A 15,495-nucleotide genomic window follows, 5' to 3' on the forward strand; every position below is an offset into this window, starting at 1 on the left:
ACAGAAATTAAATAACAAAAAAAGGTAAGCATCTAAGTATGCAGATTGGATTAAAAAAGAATTAAAGGAATAGGTATAACATATCCCCTTCACCGAATCTCCACCGGAATTAATAAGCAGTTAAAAAACTTCCAAGAAGGTAATAATCTCCATAAAAAGAAAGAATTATCGAGTAAAATAAGGAAAATTTTTAAGTTAAAAAAAATCACACATACACCACAGTGACCCTCTTAGGCTCCTATTGCGGGTGTCGTTTGTTAATCGATATACGACTTTTGTCGTCAGTCGATCATTGCAAAATGAATTTCGTTATTGTGAATCTCATTTGTGAACGATATTTTTTGTTTTGTTAGATATCCCGAAGCCAATCTCGTAATCGGGATAGCAATTCCAGTATTTCTTTTTAATTGCGGGAGAATATATTCCATTTTTAATGTTTTTGTAGAAACTTCTTAGAACCTGTATATAAACTATTTATAACTTTGTTGGGTTAACTGGTTCTAAAGTGCTTGCTGATCCCAAAGTCTAGTACCTGTTTATCTACCAGGGTATTAAGCTGAAACGAGTTAAACCTTAAACTTAATTCTTGTTTATCTACCTCGCATGTCTTGTGGATACCGAAAATAAGCTCGGCATTGTATAACTATTTCTCCCTGTAGCAGTACCTAAATAGTAATTGTTTTTTTATTCATTCTTTTCTTTGCGGGCGGCTTGTCGTACCTTTTGTATTATTCTATGAGAAAGTAACTCCATTGTTCTATCTTATCCATAAGAGATGAACAATTAACATCGCTAAGTAAACAAAAATTAAACTAAAACTCACTTTGTTTAAAACGGTTAAAACTAATTAAATTTTTTTTATTATATAGCATTCTTTTCACAGATTCAATTTTCCTAAAGTAAATATATATAATTTATTTAATATAGTTGTAAAAAAAATATTTCTAAAAAGTTTGATAACAAATATTTCCGTGGTGATTTCTGCATATCACCACAACTTTCCGCTGTCTCTCTGTCGATCTCTAGTAGTAACATTTTCCTCACTATTTTTCGTTTTATTTTTAAAATTTCAGTCCAAAAATAAAAATACAAAACAAAGTCTCATCATTCATTTGCACATCCGCACGCAGTGTTTCAATAGTGACAATCAGTCACTGTTGCTTTGGTGCTGAGATTGATTTAGCAGGGCAACGTTGCTGGCTTTAAGTCTGGCAATTGTGGCATTCGATACGGTAGGCAAACATGGTGACATGCAGGGCGTTGAACTGTGACTGGTACTTATATCACACTGATCGAGTAATCGCAGCAATTCCACCATATCCGGACCACCTGCATTTTTATTTTTATGCCCATCTTCCTTCGAATCTAATGATAGACCTGTAGTTAGATCCCACATCTGAATTGCTCCATTGCAATGGCCAGTTAGGATAAAACGTGATCCCATTCTAGATGGACCTTCGAATTCATGAACGCAAAATGACGTTATGGTGGAACCATCAACCGATTTAATAACACACACACGTTCGCCATCTGAAGCATAACGCACATACAGTTGATCGGTTTCTGGGACAACTTTCTGTACGAAAATAGGTTTATCGTATTTCCCGCCAAATGGCCCAAAATCATTTCCAGCTGAATAGGCGTAGTTAGTGTCGGTTGCCTCCAAAGAAACTATCTTAAATGACGCTTTGGGTGTTGAGCCAGGTTGTGTAGAGAGCATACCACGGAAACGAGGTACGCCCCATGTTCGAACGTGATTATATTCACTGCATACAGATATTAGGTATTTTTCCGAAAGAGTGACCTGTCAGTGTGAAATATTTCAAATTAAGTATTTCCTACTAAACTGGATCATGAGAGCCTTACTTTTGTCACTGGACTTTGATGTACGCTAAAAGTTTGAAAGAGCTGTGGACCGTGGCCAACAGTTTCGGGATGTTGTACGATTACTCGCACAGAACCTGATTTTGTTCCATAAGCAATTTCTATCCAGTTTCCACTTAGACCTGGAAGTTATGTTTTTTTTTTTGTTTAATGTAATTTTTTTTGTTATTTTAAATTTCATAAATAATCTTAACCAAAAAGACCAAAACTTTTTTGCACAAAAAAAAAACTTATATACACAAAGAAAAAAAAAAATAAGAAAACAATTTCTTCTAGACAAAATAATCATATGAAATATGCCAGCACCGGGTAAGTTTAGGAAGGCACAATATAAAGCGATGATTTTTAAAAAAAATTTTTGTTTGGAGTTGATAATATCAATGACCAGTTTTGTTTAGCTTTTGAGTCATCCGATTGCTTGCATTTTTTTTTTATAGAACTATCTCAAAAATAAAAAGCGAATTGCAATAGTAGTAAAGTGCTTCAATGTAACATGAAAAATGGTTTGAGCAATGCTTTAAAGAATTAGTTTTTGCATATTTACATATCGTAACCTTATGCAAAATGCTTGAATTAATTCTTTGTCTGCAAATACTAAGGAGTTAAATCATAAATGATGTTTTTTTTGCCATAGATAATAAAGAATGGGTCAACAAGTACCATTTTCTGCATTTTTTTTTTAATTTTAAGTTTTTTTTTTAATGTAGATTTCTATGTTTTATTCATCTATTACATTCTCGTATTTTTTTACTGACTTTTTAATTTAAATACAGTAATAGGCAGGAACCGCGCCATAAACAGCGAGATATAGTAATCGGACTGATTTAATAATGAGAGACCCACATTTTTCCATAATGTTCCGCCTTAAACCACAGTGGTTGTCTTAACGACGGAACAACGTACCGTATCTATCATGTACAACGGTAATAACTGCTTGACCACCCAGATCCACCTTATGCCCGTCGTACACTTAGCGTTCAACGCACTCAACGCGAATTTAACAAATTAATTATAAAAAAACGACGCCACTATACGTATACTTTTTAATTAATTCGTTGAATGCGTTGAACGCTAGGTGTACGACAGGCATTACTCTAAAAATTGCGCCGACGGAGATTTTATTCAAATAAGACGGCAATCAGCTCCGTTAGTCTAAAACTAACATTTGAATTTTTTTACAAAATCGATGCAGACGTTTTTGAGAAATTTAAACTTTTCCAAAGGTACCGTTATTTTTGGTCCAAAACAATTAATTCTAAAAACTGTTAATCGATCCATCTGTTTAGGTTATAACTACTTTTATAATGCAATTGTAACAGGGTTATTAAGATTTCCATAACAAATTGAGAAAACTTAATCATTTGTAATCAGTCTCAGATGTTTTTTTTAGTTATCTTTTTGTACTGAAAGACTATGCGCAAAAAAAAAGAACAGTGCCTAAAGTTTCATTTCAAGTGAGAAAACTCGATCTTAGAGATAAAAATTTTGGTGGTCTCGAACAGAAAAATCAATAAACACCATTTAAAAAGTCAAGTTTGAGAAAAATTCATGAGAAGTTTAAAAAATTCAAAGGAACTCACTAGGAACTAAATGAATTTTAAATAAGAAAAGCAAAATAAATAAATAAAAATATATGATCAATTTCCTATGATACACGCAGATGATTTTTTATGATTATAAAAGCTGTGTTCAAGCATTTTGTAAAAAATTTTTTCACCACAAACAGAAATTATATTCTTTCAAGCTTAAAAAAAAATAAATTGTATTGCTCAGCAATAAATTTAATTATCAATCTCTGCTGTATGTTTTACTATGGGTGGTCTTAAAAGTAACCAGATGACAAAGATCGTATTTTTTATGATCCTTATAAAGCAACGCATGTGAAGTTACATTTGCAAGAATAACCTTACATTGTGATGGTATTATTGCACAATTATGCTTTGTTTTTTATTAACATAATGCAATAACTAGTTAATAGCTTTTTTGCATATCGATTTAGGTTTGTAGATTTAAAAAAAAATTGCTTCGAAAAACAAAAAAAAATTAAAAAAAAAAAATCGAACTCAAGAACAAGAATAAAAATTAATAATTTTGTTTTTTAATTTTATATTACCTTCTAGTTCCCTTTCCGTTGCTGGCATTTTCCATTAATAAATTTGAACAATTTTAAATAAATAAAACAATTAAGTTTAGGAGAGTTGAACAAAATTATTGAGTTAAATAAAAGTTTCAAAACAATCTTGTTACTGCATTTTGATAAGCGGGTTCTTTTTATACATGAAAAACTTGTAGAGCAGTCAAGCACACAACTTCAAAATTCACTAGTAAAATTCCAGAATACCGTGGCTGAAAGAACGGATTCGAATAATGCGGAAACGCAATATAACTAGACGGAGGATGTGAGAAGTTAACAAAATCTACAACTTTGCAAACATGGAACTGAATACTTAAGTTAGACTTTATACGGCAAACATTAAAAAACTATTACTAAAAATTAACAAAAGTATTTGTAAATTATGGTTTACAGAGCAAATTTTTTGCGTTAACATGGAATTTAGATATTCCAGGCAAGTTATCCAATGCACACGTTTAATTCCGACACTTTAAATGTCCCTCTATTGCCAAGGAATGAGAACAATCAGTGGCAAAAATCAGCTTCAATGGAAAACGTCTGCAATGTTTTTTAAAAATGTTATTATATAAAAGGATAGTTGGCCACGCTCAGTGAAGCTAAAGTGTTTGGTCTTAGTAAAAAAAAATCTGACAAGGATCGACGAAACAGAACAATATAAAATTATTGCATGAACATTAGAAGGTTTTACGTTAGTATGCTATGGAGTAAGAAAAAAGAATAATTACCATCCGTAATAACAAAGGTCTCCATTAGAAGGTATATTAAATTACCGAAGAATAACAAAACACTAGGTTGAGAAGCACATACATATATGCAAAATAATCAAAAAGAAATATGCATAAGTGAATGAGAATTGAGAAGTTAAGAGGGATAGAAGTCATATAAAAACGGGTCAAATCCATTTAAAATGTGTGCATTATACACAAATTTGAGGAACTCTGTTTTAGAAACATAAAAAACTTTAAAAAAAGCTTCATGTGTTAAGAATTAATTCTTTCCATTTTCTTTAAGAAAAAGAAAAACTTAGCGCTTAATAAAATTTGACTGATTTCTCATTATTAATGGCAATTTGTCTTAATTTATAAGACCTTAAAACACCTAACTTTTCTTTTACATCATCCTTGAAAGAATAATACAGAACTTTTTTTTTCAAAAGTTGGCCCATCTGCCTGCATATGATAAAGATTGACAAAATCGGAAAAACACAGCGTGATGTCAGTCAGTGGCGCTCTTGTTTTATCGCTTTGGTTTAAGAATGCAATTACCTGACAAAGCCTTCTTTCGAACCCAGTCCTGCTATGGTGCATAGTCATGGAATATGACGAAGGCGGATAAAAAGTCCTCGTCTAAGGTTGCGTTCCACTTCAAAGGGGAACTCAATCAACCTAGGGTGCGAAATTGAAAACAGCTGCCTAAGTAAAGAGCAGGCTGAAAAAGCTTGTTGGTGGAGGCCCAAATTCAAATGGGTTGTAGTGCCGCCTTAAGGCCGGTTGTCACCCTTAATAAGTAAAGCATCTAATATAGAGGGAAATGGACTTGAGTCTCTTTTATTTTAAATTGCTGTTTAAGAGAAACTCCACGGTGTAAAAGATTTCAGGCCCTGAGCAGTTTAATAAATAAATTCAACTTTCCCACAAATTAAGTTCAGAATCAGCTACGACAAATTTTCATTTTGTAGCAGACTAGGAAAGAGAATTAGGTTCGCCATGAAAATAATCATAGAAACACAAGTATAAATGGCATCATCTGGAAGAGTTAGAGCTTCAAGAATTCTTAATTCTAAATAAATCAGTTGATCTTAAATTATCAAATCTATTTATAAACTTACTTGCAGTTTTTAAAGTCAAATACACAGAAATAGCTGTAATTGGATCCGATGCTGGATCCTTATACAATTCCGTTACAAGTAAATCATTATCTTTCATGCGCAGAGGAAACTTTTGCATATCTGAAATTAAAAAAAATACAAAACTAACATTTAAAGCAAAACTATAAAATTCAACAAATCATTACCTATATAATAAATTGATCCATTATTACATCCAAGCAATAAAAACGATCCAGCACTATCAAACGATAATATTGGAACTAAATCTTGTATTTGCCAATGTTGAGTCATTGCATGCCATACACCAATTTTCCCCGATGACGACAGCGCAACCAATTGACTTCCAATAAAAAAGAAATATTCCACACGAACATTCAAGTTGAATGTTCCAATATCAGTCTTATTGCCATCCTCTTGGACATTCCAAAGTCTTATTTGACTGCCATATGATATGGCAATCATTTTACTTGGAACCTGATCAGCACACGAGAAATTAACTTTTGAATCCATTGCAATCCGTTCGATTGTCGAGTCTATGTGTGGCGATGTAAAGACCAATTGCCAACCGGTAGAGTCTTTTAATCGATAACATGTAACAAAATGAGCATATGCAACTGAAATCCAATTGTGATGGGCTTTTATAATTTGCACTCGCAAAGGATCTACCCAGTTGGATGTCAAAGTCGGACTGAAAACCAAACTGACATCATTTTTAATCAGTTTATTCAAGTCAGCTGACGAGTTTCGAGAATGTCGCATTAGATCGAGTGAGGCAGTTCTTGAATGCCCCGGATTCGAGGACCAAGTTCGACTGTCTTGTCTTCCGGCGAGACGAAGGTCCCACGACGAGTTCCTTGAATGTGTCGAGTGTCTACTACTTCCACTCGCACTTGCCGAACTAGACAGTTCGGGCACACGAACCATTGATCCGGGTCGTGCATTTGCAGCTGGCCCAGCTGCAGATTGGGCAGCTTGGGCATTTGTCGAACAAGCAGCAGGCGGTTCTACTACTCCACCGCCGCCGCCGCTTTGGCCACATGACGATGAAGTCGAATTATTCGATGTTGTCGACGAAGCTGAATTCAATGGGATATCATTTGGTGGCAGAGTCGGTGGAGGAAGTAGACCGTAAAATAGAATATCACCACACGAGGAATGGGTGAGGTCCTCGCAGAGCATTAATCGTTTAATTAATGGTGTAATGCCATAATATTCGGATTCATGTCTCAAAGCTCGGACATCACATTTGCTAATGTCGATGTCTTTGGTGCGAAGGTAATTAAGAATAACAGAAAAGAGAAATGGATCGCGGTCTATGAAAATAGCCCCATTTTCATCACGCAGGCTCGAGATGCGGCCACTTAAAAGTGCAGTGAAGAATGTGTCTGGAATCCATGTCAAGGTTTGTCGTGACGTAGAAAATCTGTTTTTTGTAACAATTTAATAAAACTTTAATCAGAAGATTGTTTCAACAAAAAGGAAATCCATATCCTTTCTATTTTGCAATAAAAAGTAGATATAAATATTTATGTGTACTTACCTTTGTCCACCAACATTTAAATTTATTATTTCACTTCCGTGAGAAAAGTACGACATTGTTATAATAATATCCGGGGCGGATTATATTAATTTGGGAAAACAGTGAAAAATTTAATTTTTTTATTAATTTTTAATTCGATGAAGAAATTTCTTTTTCTTTTCTTTTTTTTTTTTTGTTGACGTCGTTGAAATGAAAAATTTTGTTTGTCAATTTTGATTTCTGGGAGAATAAATAACGAGTAGAGATGGGAAAATGGAACCAAAAAGGTTTGTTTGTTTTTAAATATATATTTTTTTAATAACTCAGCGGCTACATGAGCGTATTATGAATAGCATTTGTAAATACTTCTAGTTTTTAATGGATTGAATTTTGACGCGCAGTGAAAAGTTGGTTTAACCCCTGAATACAGTGGTGTAATTGAAAATATGTCAGATTTAAACCACCTGCAGACGACATTTCCAGTGTTTTTTTTTAGGTGTTTGTTCGTTTTTGCACTGGTCTGAGATCCACGCTTGAACCAAAGTTAAACCAGGGCTAATCCACTGAAATCAGCAATTTAAATTCATGAATCAAGGCTAAACCATGTTTGTACAACTGGCTTTAATGCCGATATTTCACGAATCGATTTGTGTCTTGCGGCGAAGATTTTCAGCGTTAGTTAACTCGTGTGAACGTAAGTCGCCGTCGATTTTTGCAGTGCGGTGCGAATCTTTTCGTCGTTAATCGACAGGTGACAATCCCAATAGAAGAATCCTTTTCGACTTTAGACGTGCGGCTAAAAACAACTCGTAAAAAGTCGGCATAATGGAGTTAAGGCATTGCATAGATGTTAGCACTAGATTTCTATTTTTAAGCCTTAACTATACAATGACCTAAAAAGAGAAAAAGTGGGAAATGTACAAAAGTAAAAATTTTTTATTTCTTTTTAGTGCTATTTATTTTTGGAAAAAAAACTACAAAAATTGTTTTTAAAAGCAAAAAATAAGCTTTCTGCATCATTATTTTTAATTTTGTGGTTGGAAAAACTGTTACAAAATTAGTTTGAAAATTTTGACTTTTTGCAAAAAGTGGCCTTTGTAGTTATACCTTTATTTGTTGGCTGATGGTTCGTATAGATGTAATTTTTACTAGGGCTTTCATGCAACGGTGTAAACTCTGGGTAAACCTGGGACTCAATTCTGCAAGTGTGAATTTTTCTGTTTACACGAAAAAAAAAATGTGTAAATTTTATATTGCGAATAAGGTAAAGAAAAACTCACTCTTACGGAATTGGCCCCTGGTAAAGTGATAAATATGAAAAAAAAACTATTAAAAACCCATCCAATACCACTATTTTATCATACTCCAGCATTTCATTATGAAATTTTCTTCCATCAAAAACTAAACTTTTATTTGCATCAAACAACTGATTGGGAAATTTTAACACATTTCAACTCGTTTTTTTATAGCCTGTTTAACTAGAGCCAAAATTAGATAATTTCGCAAATTATCTCATTTCATTTCGAATGACAAATCGCATAGAAGAAAAATTAATTTGAACCTTATCACATTTTGCATGAAGTGAAAACAGGCTATAGAACGCGTAGCAATGATGTTATTTTTAATTAATAATTTTTTAAAGACTGGACTACAATTAAAGGCTTGGCCACACTGGAGGGTATGCGGTAGCGGTACGGGTAGCGGTGAGGGTACTTGTATGAACAAAATTCCAAACTGACACATCAACGTTCAGGTGTGGAATTTTTTTTAGTACAAATATCGTTAACGCTACCCGTACCGCTACCGCGTACCCTCCGGTGTGGCCAAGCCTTAAGTATTTTTTTTCAGTGTATTGAAATCCATTTAAATAGTTGACACAAACACATCTCAAACAAAATTTTGACATCTGAGCCAACTGTCATCAAGGTCAAAATCTTATCAGAAAATTTATTTTTGCATTTTTCTTTAAAAAAATAATAAATAAATTACTTTATTTTCTTGTAAAAAGTGATATAAAAAATTAATTGCATTTACCATACGAAAATGTCTTGTTATGCATGTACACGAAAATATGGATTATTCTGCAAAGAGGTAGACAAAAAGATAATACAACAAATTCCTATTTTGTTTGCTTTTGCTTAAAAACAAAACTTTATTTAATTAACAGTCAGGCTGTGCCAACTGTGGATATTCCTTTTGCCTAAAGTGTCTTAAAAAAGAAATTGAAGTTCCTCGTCGGAATAATCAAAAACAAAAAGTATGCTTGCGATGCTATGAGACACTACATTATGCAGCAACAACAAACACTGAGCCTGCAGCGAACTTTGGAAATCTCAATGCCAAATCAAAACAAACCAAAATTGAACCTAATGAAATATTTCAAATGTAATTATTCCTTATTTACTATTTTAATCCTATTTTACTATTTCGGTGACCATATTTTTATATAATGATCTAAATCAAAGGTTAAACTCAATTCTTAACTACGGTTTTTTTTTTCAAAAAATAACTTAGTAATAGAAAAAAAAGAAAAGAAATAGGTACAAAGATTCCAGTCTTTGCCTCAGGGTTTTTACATTGTACCGGATGTGATAGAAATAACTTAAAACAAAAGAAGTCAAAAGTACCAAAATTGCAAACGAGATTCAGCTTTAAACTTAGTAGGTACCCAAAAAAACAAAAATATTTAAAAATTAACTAATTCTTAGTTGTACCTATTTACTTGGCAAATTGAGTATTTTTTTCCAAAGGTTTTACTCTACTATTATTACGGTTTTTATCGAATTTTAAAAACTTGCCCTCAACTAAAAAAGTCAAAAATATAGAAAAAGTGCTAATTTTTGAAAAGGTACATTTCAGTCGTTTCTTGACAAAAAAATTAAAAATTGCATATTATCAAAGGATTTTACCTCTAGTTTATTTTATTAGCACAAAGTTTGGACGTAACGCCTACATACACGAAATGCCCTTGATTTAGTAAAAAAAAAATAAAATCCTTAATTTTTTAACTTTATTTTTCATTGATTTTAGGTTGGAATTTAAGTCAAAAATTATTTTTAAAATTTTTCAACCATCTTAACTTCACAGAAAATGTAATTTGCTTTTAAAAGTGTCTTTGAACCATTTCAAAGTTAGGCTTGGTTTTCGAGTTATATCACAAAAACTGAAAACCGACCAGTGTTTCCGTTTTCTCAGAAATGCACCAATGGATTTAGTAGCATTTTTGGCTGGAGTATTCTTTTATGCCAAGGAATCATATTCAGCAATAAAAACTGTTGAACGAATTTGTTCAAGGGTCTATTCAAAAGACTATTAAGGCTTGTTTGGAATTACAATTAATGAGACGACCCAACTGGTACTTACTAAGAATTTGAAATAACAAGAAAGACCTATAGCCCACGAAATAGTAAAATTTATTTCAAATGCAACATCAGTCAATGATTTCCCTCTTTTTCTTTATTGTTTGTTAACCTCCTTCTTTGTTATAGAACTGATCCCATAATCTCATTAGGACCTATTCTCGAGCCTATTTCTTCAACTAGCACCGCCGCATCGTCTTCTTCGTCAAATCTAAATATAGACTCTGATGAAATAACTGAAAACTTAGATTTAGAAATACAAAGAAGACTCAAAGGACTCAAAGGAGACGGCACCAATGATCCTTTAAATGAGGAAAATCTTCGTTTGCGTTTATGTAATCTTCAAGGATTCAAGCCGAAAGAGTATTCGAAGAAAGATATTCTTCTTTCGACGGATCAACGAACTGAACAGGAGAAGATAAATGATCTTCTTAAACAGTTTGTTGAAGAAAAAGATATTGATTCTCATGGAGAAGGAGCAAATAGTGATCCTATATCAGATATTGAAAGACGTTTGGCGGCGTTGAGGGATTCAGAAATTTCTGAAACGAGTAAAAAACCTTCGCCCGATACAAATACTCCAAGTGACAACGAAGAAGACGATGAAACACTACTCAAGAACATAATTCAACGAGTAGGTCTTACTTTTTTTCCTAATAATTATTTTAAAGTAATTTAGTTTTATTTATTCCAGTATGTCGATGAAGTTCGATTACCTACAACAGCAAATACTGGCAGTGATCTACTTTTAACAGAAGAAGACCAAGCACAACCCAGCCAATCTGCTGCAACAAGAGAAGCTACTGAAGAACTTCCTTGGTGTACAATATGCAATGAAGATGCTGCATTACGATGTCAAAGCTGTGATGGTGATTTATTTTGTAAAGATTGTTTTAAAGAGTGTCATCAAGATGATGAAGAATGGCGTGGCCATATAACTCAGCCATTCAGCAAGCCACCAACATTTAAAGAAGATCACTTTTAATCTTAGTTGTATTTATATTTATTCTTTGTTATAATTTATTTAAAATATGGATTGGGGCTTAAGCAATTAAAATGAACATCCATTTCTGTGGATTATATTAATAAAAAAAAGTCGAAACAAAATACGTCAAGGCTTTGAGTCACCAAATTCGCATTCGACGCCAATTTAACTTCCTGGTTTAATATTTAAAAAAAAAATCATTTTTGCAAGGGTTTCTGCAACTTTTCTGTTGAGAAGCTCCAAAAAACGTTTTTTATAAAATTAAATTCATTCCCGAAGGATTGCCAGGTGGGTCTAATCGGCCCCATCGAGATATCCGTCGAGGAAATTTTTCCGATTTTATACAAATCGGGGAGTTTTAACTTTTTGGAAGTAGACCTCTAAGTATGAAATCGGAGAATTTTCCGCTACGACGGATACCTTGACAGGGTCGAATACTCCGTTTTTTTTTCAATTAATAATAACTTGACACTCGAATTTCATTTCGCAAAAATATAACTCTTTACATTACATGTGAAATGCCATTCGTCTTAGCTAGTAGTAGTAAAAATCATACCTAATAATTATGGAGGTACTCGACCTTTATCACGAATTCCATTCCTTTCGGAAAATTTCTACGGTTCAAGAAAAAACAATCACAAAATACGATCTTTGTAACGATTTGTATGAAATTTTAATTAACGAACGGATTCCGTGATTGTTTTTTTTCGGGAATTGTAACAAATTTCCGATATGAATGGAATTCGTGATAAGCCCAATTATACATACATATATGTATGGATTGCTAGGTACATAATAAAAATGGTTCAACCAAATACCAAACGACTCTAGCTCCAAGTACCCGCCTATCGAGGATCAAGGAATATATTTTTGACGTTTCCTTCGGGGACATATTTTTGAAGGGATTTTTCTTCATCTGATTTTGTTTATTCTTTTTGGCGGTCAATTATCTACAAAAGGATTCAAAAAAGCATGCATTGTATATTTATTCCTATAGTACTCTCATGAAGTAGAATTTTCTGTTTTGCGTGGCCACCGGTGGGATCGCTAGTTTATTTTATATTTGAACCTTATGCAGGAAATTGAAATGCAGATCTACCAAAAGATGTCGCTAAAGTATTTTCATGGATTGATAGTACTATAGAAATATATATACAATGAAGCATGGTTCAAAGAATTTCAAAAAAATTTAAACAATTTTATAGTTATCCAAAAATTAGTTTAATAATGAAGTGCTCCATACTTGGTTGCAACTCAAACCGACAACTTCGGCCTCCATCGTTACACAAGTAGTTTTTCATACAAAAAAACAGTAGATTTGTACAAATTTTTATGTAGTTTATTTTGTGGTGGTAAATGATGAGTGGATTAAGGAAATTATGTCCTTAAATGAACAATATATCGACATTAATACTGTGTCCAAAAGGTTCGTATTTTGCGACATGCACTTTGAAGAAAGTTGCTTATTAAATTATGGGCCTAAGAAACAGCTGAAACCCAATTCGATTCCTAGTATTTTTCCTAAGATGCTAGAACGAAGAGCGTAAGCAAAGTTTGTGTGAGTGAGTGAAAACTTGGAAGCTGAGCCGAGAGAAGAGGAACCTGTTGTTGGGGTTGCAACAACAAACGTTGCTGTAACAGATCCGCTTACTGAAGAAACACATTCCATTGTGGAAAAGTAATTTTGTGCATGCTATTTCAGGAATACAGGCATTCTCTTAACTAAAATCTTTTTATTATTCAGTGATCTCGAAGAACCATCCTGTTCAGGACTTAACGTTCCATCTAATCGTGAAATTACTCCAACCAGAAACGTTCCCAATGAAGGGTAATGTGTGCCAGTGAAATTCTTAAACACTCTTGCAGTTCCCAACCTGGAAAAAAACAAAAACGGTTCCAAATAGACGATGCAAGTCCTAGGACATTAAAAACAAAATTAGCTTTCTATAAAGATTTAAATAAAAAAAAAGAAAATATGTTAAGGGTTAGAAAATTAATTAAATGATGAAAAATAACGATGACTGATTTATTGTATGTTAAAGGTTAAGAACCGAAAGCTTAATAGAAAGCAAAGTAAAATAAAATCCCTAAAAGCTCTTCTCGTGGACGTGGAGTTGAAAGAAAAGAACATGTTTTCGAATGCGAATATCACAATTGTGGATACCTTTGATGCAAATAATAAAACAAATTCAACCGGTGAGGAAACTTTTGACTGCCAAATCGGGGATTGAAAAACGGCCAAAAACCAGAATGTAAGTTAAGGAGCTTTATTGGCCCCAAACGCCAAAAAGCCTATTAAGCACGTTTGAGGATCTTATTAAACTTAACAAGAATCTCGATAAGATTATCATGAAATCATCCTCTCACGATCAACAACATTATGGTTTAGACTTCTTAGTCATAACTCATAAGTTACACAAAAGAAATAATTTTATAAATAGTACTCAGAAGAGAGTTCTTAATTTGAGACAGTTTTTAATATAGAAGTTGTAGTACCAGTTGAGTTAAGTTTAAGTCTTGTGATTGAATTAATCATTAAAAAAAAAGTATTTTAAAACTTACTATATGTAAGTTAGTATATGTAGTTAGTAGCCCTGTTCCATTGGAGGTGGTAGTTTACTACTAGTAGATGTTTTGGTTAATCTAGTACTATCATCTACTCATGCTCTTCTTCCCGAGTAGATACGATTTGTATTGAATTCGTTGAAAGTGCATTCCATTGAAAATCGCTAGTAAACTACTAGTAGTACTTTGCCACCTCCCAATGGAACAGGGCTAGTGTCAAATTGGGAGAGGGTGAATCCAACCAAATTAGAGAAGCCCATAAACCCATTTTGACAATGCCGTCGACGAAAAGTGGAAGTCCATCTGTCGACTGAGTTTAAATATGGGTGCAATCTATTGCACTTTGCTATCGTAAGAAATTCTCTAGCTGCTTTTAGACACTCGTTCTGCGTTTTGGGCATATGATTAAACCATAGACGAAGTTCGACAGGAGCTCTGGACAGTTTCAACTCAACGTGTAAACTTGCTAATTGAAAAGATTCGAGCATATAATACCTTAACACGATAAGCAATTGCGTGATTGGCTGATTGGTCGCAATTCGTGCGTTCTTTTTACAAAAAAAAAAAGGAAAAATATTTCACTTTCACTCATTTCAACCAAATCGAAAAATATTACCTCCTTCCATAATTTTCGTCCGTTTTGAGAGTCGAAAACGATATAAAAAGTCACTCACGGTCATGCCACGTGTTCAAATTAAAATGTTTTTAAAATATATTCACGTCTCTCGATATGCAAACTTCTTCATCTTCGCTCCTTGAATTTTCCCAAGAGTTTGAGGATTATACGATTTTTTTTATTGTCCCACAAACAAAGTTCCAAAGAAGATAATTCTGAAATTTGGCACCTTTCTCCAAATTTTTTCACTTTTTTCCAAATTTTACTCAATACTTAGCATTGTAAGTTGTCTATTAGCCTAAGAGATTCATGATATTTTACATGATAATCTCTCAAGAAAAAAAAAGCGTCTTCTGAAATTAAGAATTAGGTACAGTATTGTTTTAGTTTTTTTTTCTTTATTTTTCAATAAAAGGAATGTATTTAATTTAAATGTTTTTTTTTTGGAATACAGGTTTTAAAATTCAAGTCGTATTCATTAATTACTTTAAAAAAACCCCTGAAACTTAATAAAATGCCTTAGTATTTGCTAAAAATTAATATTTAAAAAAAAAAAATAAATTGCTTAACAAATGACCAGGCTCTTAAAATTATTTTCTTTTACA

The 15,495-nt window shown here is 33.0% G+C and overlaps 2 protein-coding genes across 3 annotated transcripts; one reads left to right on the forward strand and one right to left on the reverse strand.

Moving 5' to 3' along the window:
• Positions 1-823: 823 nt before the first annotated feature.
• Positions 824-7,578, reverse strand: LOC129913877 (BTB/POZ domain-containing protein KCTD3). 2 transcript variants are annotated; one of them, XM_055992839.1, is made up of 6 exons: positions 7,387-7,578; positions 6,032-7,269; positions 5,847-5,966; positions 3,998-4,018; positions 1,867-2,006; positions 824-1,804 (listed from the first exon to the last, which is right to left on the reverse strand). In XM_055992839.1, exons 1-6 carry the CDS (start codon positions 7,440-7,442, stop codon positions 1,148-1,150), a joined length of 2,232 nt encoding a protein of 743 aa, XP_055848814.1. In that variant the 5' UTR covers positions 7,443-7,578; the 3' UTR covers positions 824-1,147. The 2 variants fall into 2 exon arrangements, with proteins under 2 accessions (XP_055848814.1, XP_055848815.1); XM_055992840.1 differs by lacking the exon at positions 3,998-4,018.
• Positions 7,579-9,278: 1,700 nt separating this feature from the next.
• LOC129913882 (abscission/NoCut checkpoint regulator) lies at positions 9,279-11,752 on the forward strand. Its single transcript, XM_055992846.1, has 4 exons — positions 9,279-9,456; positions 9,533-9,750; positions 10,854-11,358; positions 11,419-11,752. The coding sequence occupies exons 1-4, from the start codon at positions 9,409-9,411 to the stop codon at positions 11,707-11,709; spliced, it is 1,062 nt and encodes a 353-aa protein (XP_055848821.1). The 5' UTR covers positions 9,279-9,408; the 3' UTR covers positions 11,710-11,752.
• The last annotated feature ends 3,743 nt before the right edge of the window (positions 11,753-15,495 follow it).

This window comes from Episyrphus balteatus, chromosome 3, assembly GCF_945859705.1.
Source record: "Episyrphus balteatus chromosome 3, idEpiBalt1.1, whole genome shotgun sequence".
NCBI lineage: Eukaryota > Metazoa > Arthropoda > Insecta > Diptera > Syrphidae > Episyrphus > Episyrphus balteatus.

What these genes read in the sequence shown, in the direction of transcription:
- LOC129913877 (XM_055992839.1), bottom strand. Translation starts at nt 7,442, where the DNA reads ATGTCGTACTTTTCTCACGGAAGTGAAATAATAAATTTAAATGTTGGT. An exon ending in AACGGAAAGGGAACTAGAAG is followed by an intron (nt 2,007 to 3,997) that starts GTAATATAAAAT and finishes CATAACTTCCAG; the next exon opens with GTCTAAGTGGAAACTGGATA. An exon ending in ATCAAAGTCCAGTGACAAAA is followed by an intron (nt 1,805 to 1,866) that starts GTAAGGCTCTCA and finishes TCACACTGACAG; the next exon opens with GTCACTCTTTCGGAAAAATA.
- LOC129913882 (XM_055992846.1), top strand. Translation starts at nt 9,409, where the DNA reads ATGTCTTGTTATGCATGTACACGAAAATATGGATTATTCTGCAAAGAG. An exon ending in CCTAATGAAATATTTCAAAT is followed by an intron (nt 9,751 to 10,853) that starts GTAATTATTCCT and finishes TCTTTGTTATAG; the next exon opens with AACTGATCCCATAATCTCAT. An exon ending in TCAAGAACATAATTCAACGA is followed by an intron (nt 11,359 to 11,418) that starts GTAGGTCTTACT and finishes TATTTATTCCAG; the next exon opens with TATGTCGATGAAGTTCGATT.